At 30.3% G+C, this 1,539-nt stretch overlaps 1 protein-coding gene across 1 annotated transcript in view; it reads right to left on the bottom strand.

Annotated features, from left to right (window-relative positions):
* HELRODRAFT_164687 (hypothetical protein) overlaps positions 1-1,539 on the bottom strand; it is a gene marked incomplete at both ends in the record, with an annotated part of 12,374 nt that overhangs the window by 9,427 nt on the left and 1,408 nt on the right. The window contains one exon of the mRNA XM_009030686.1: positions 675-740. Coding sequence (XP_009028934.1) covers positions 675-740 — 66 coding nt within the window. The remainder of the gene's footprint in view (positions 1-674; positions 741-1,539) is intronic.

Raw genomic sequence — 1,539 nt, 5'->3', positions numbered from 1 at the left:
TCAAAGAAAACCAAACAATGCAATAAACACACACACACACACACACACAAACGAACGAACAAACAAACATACTGAAAGAAAACAAACAAATGAATGATGATGATTTCCAAGCATGAATTTAGTAGAGAAAAAATACAATACAATACAACACATAACAACATATAAATATATATATATACAATAAAAATATGATAAATATAAATAACAAAAAGAAAAATATGAATAAACAGAAGGTGGAAAATAAATCATAACAGGAGAAATAAGATTACACAACTCTTTAAAAATATAAGGCTAAAAAACTTAGACATACATGCATGCATGCATATAAGAGCAATAACATATTCCTTAGTCTCACAGACTTATATATATATATATATATATATATATATATATATATATATATATATATATATATATACACAAACACGTACACATGCATGCATACATACACACACACACACCATACACATACATACACACTAATATAAAACTACTGAACAAATATAATACAAGCAAACAACTTGCCCATTTGCAAACAGTTTGCACAAGAAACAGATCTACCAAACATACAAACATACATACATACATTCATACATGCATACATTCATACATACACACATTCATGCATACATACACGCATACATACATGCATACAAACAAACAAGCCAACATACCGGTGATGAGAAATAACCAACAGCTGATTGTGGTGTCATCAGAACAGGATAAGCTGAACTAGGTATCTGGAAAAAAATGATGATGATGATGACGATGGTGGACATGATAACGATGTTTGTGATGATGATACCGAATAGGCCCACCTAGATTGTTTAGTCCAAGGATTTTTTAAACAAAATAAAAAAACACTAGTAAATTTATTTTAGTACAACTGACAGCAGAAAAAAAATCACAGCCAGAATTTCTACAACTATCACTCTCCACATCACTAAACTTATCAACATCATCGTCGTCATCACACTATCATCATCATCATCACCACCGCCAGTAGCATCATCATCACCACCACCAGTAGCATCATCATCATCATCATCATCAGTAATGAGAGATTTCATTGAGCTATGCACCCTACATTTCACCAAGAGATACAGCCAAAGGCACAGTCCAAACAAAAAAAAATACAATAAATACACACAATCATACAATTAGTATACTAACATAAACATACAAATGTATCTACACACACGCACGCACGCACACAGACACACTTAAGAATACAAACACATACACACACACACACAAATACGCATATACAAAGATATGCACAAACACAAACACATTTGCCAGGGTACAAACAATACAGCATACAAATTTGAATACATGCTCCTAATAATAGCAGAATAAGTTGAACTTTTGACATTTAAACTAAAACTGAACCCAATATCAGAATTTTCTTAAAATTATAACGGCTTATTATAGCTATTCATTATATAATTATATTACATTACATTATATTATACATAAACAACATAATTATATTAGATTAATATAAATTTTTATAAACATTACTAAAGAGTACAAGAC

The sequence above is a fragment of the Helobdella robusta genome, assembly GCF_000326865.2.
Source record: "Helobdella robusta unplaced genomic scaffold HELROscaffold_7, whole genome shotgun sequence".
NCBI lineage: Eukaryota > Metazoa > Annelida > Clitellata > Rhynchobdellida > Glossiphoniidae > Helobdella > Helobdella robusta.
This window is presented reverse-complemented; position numbering and strand designations above follow the sequence as displayed.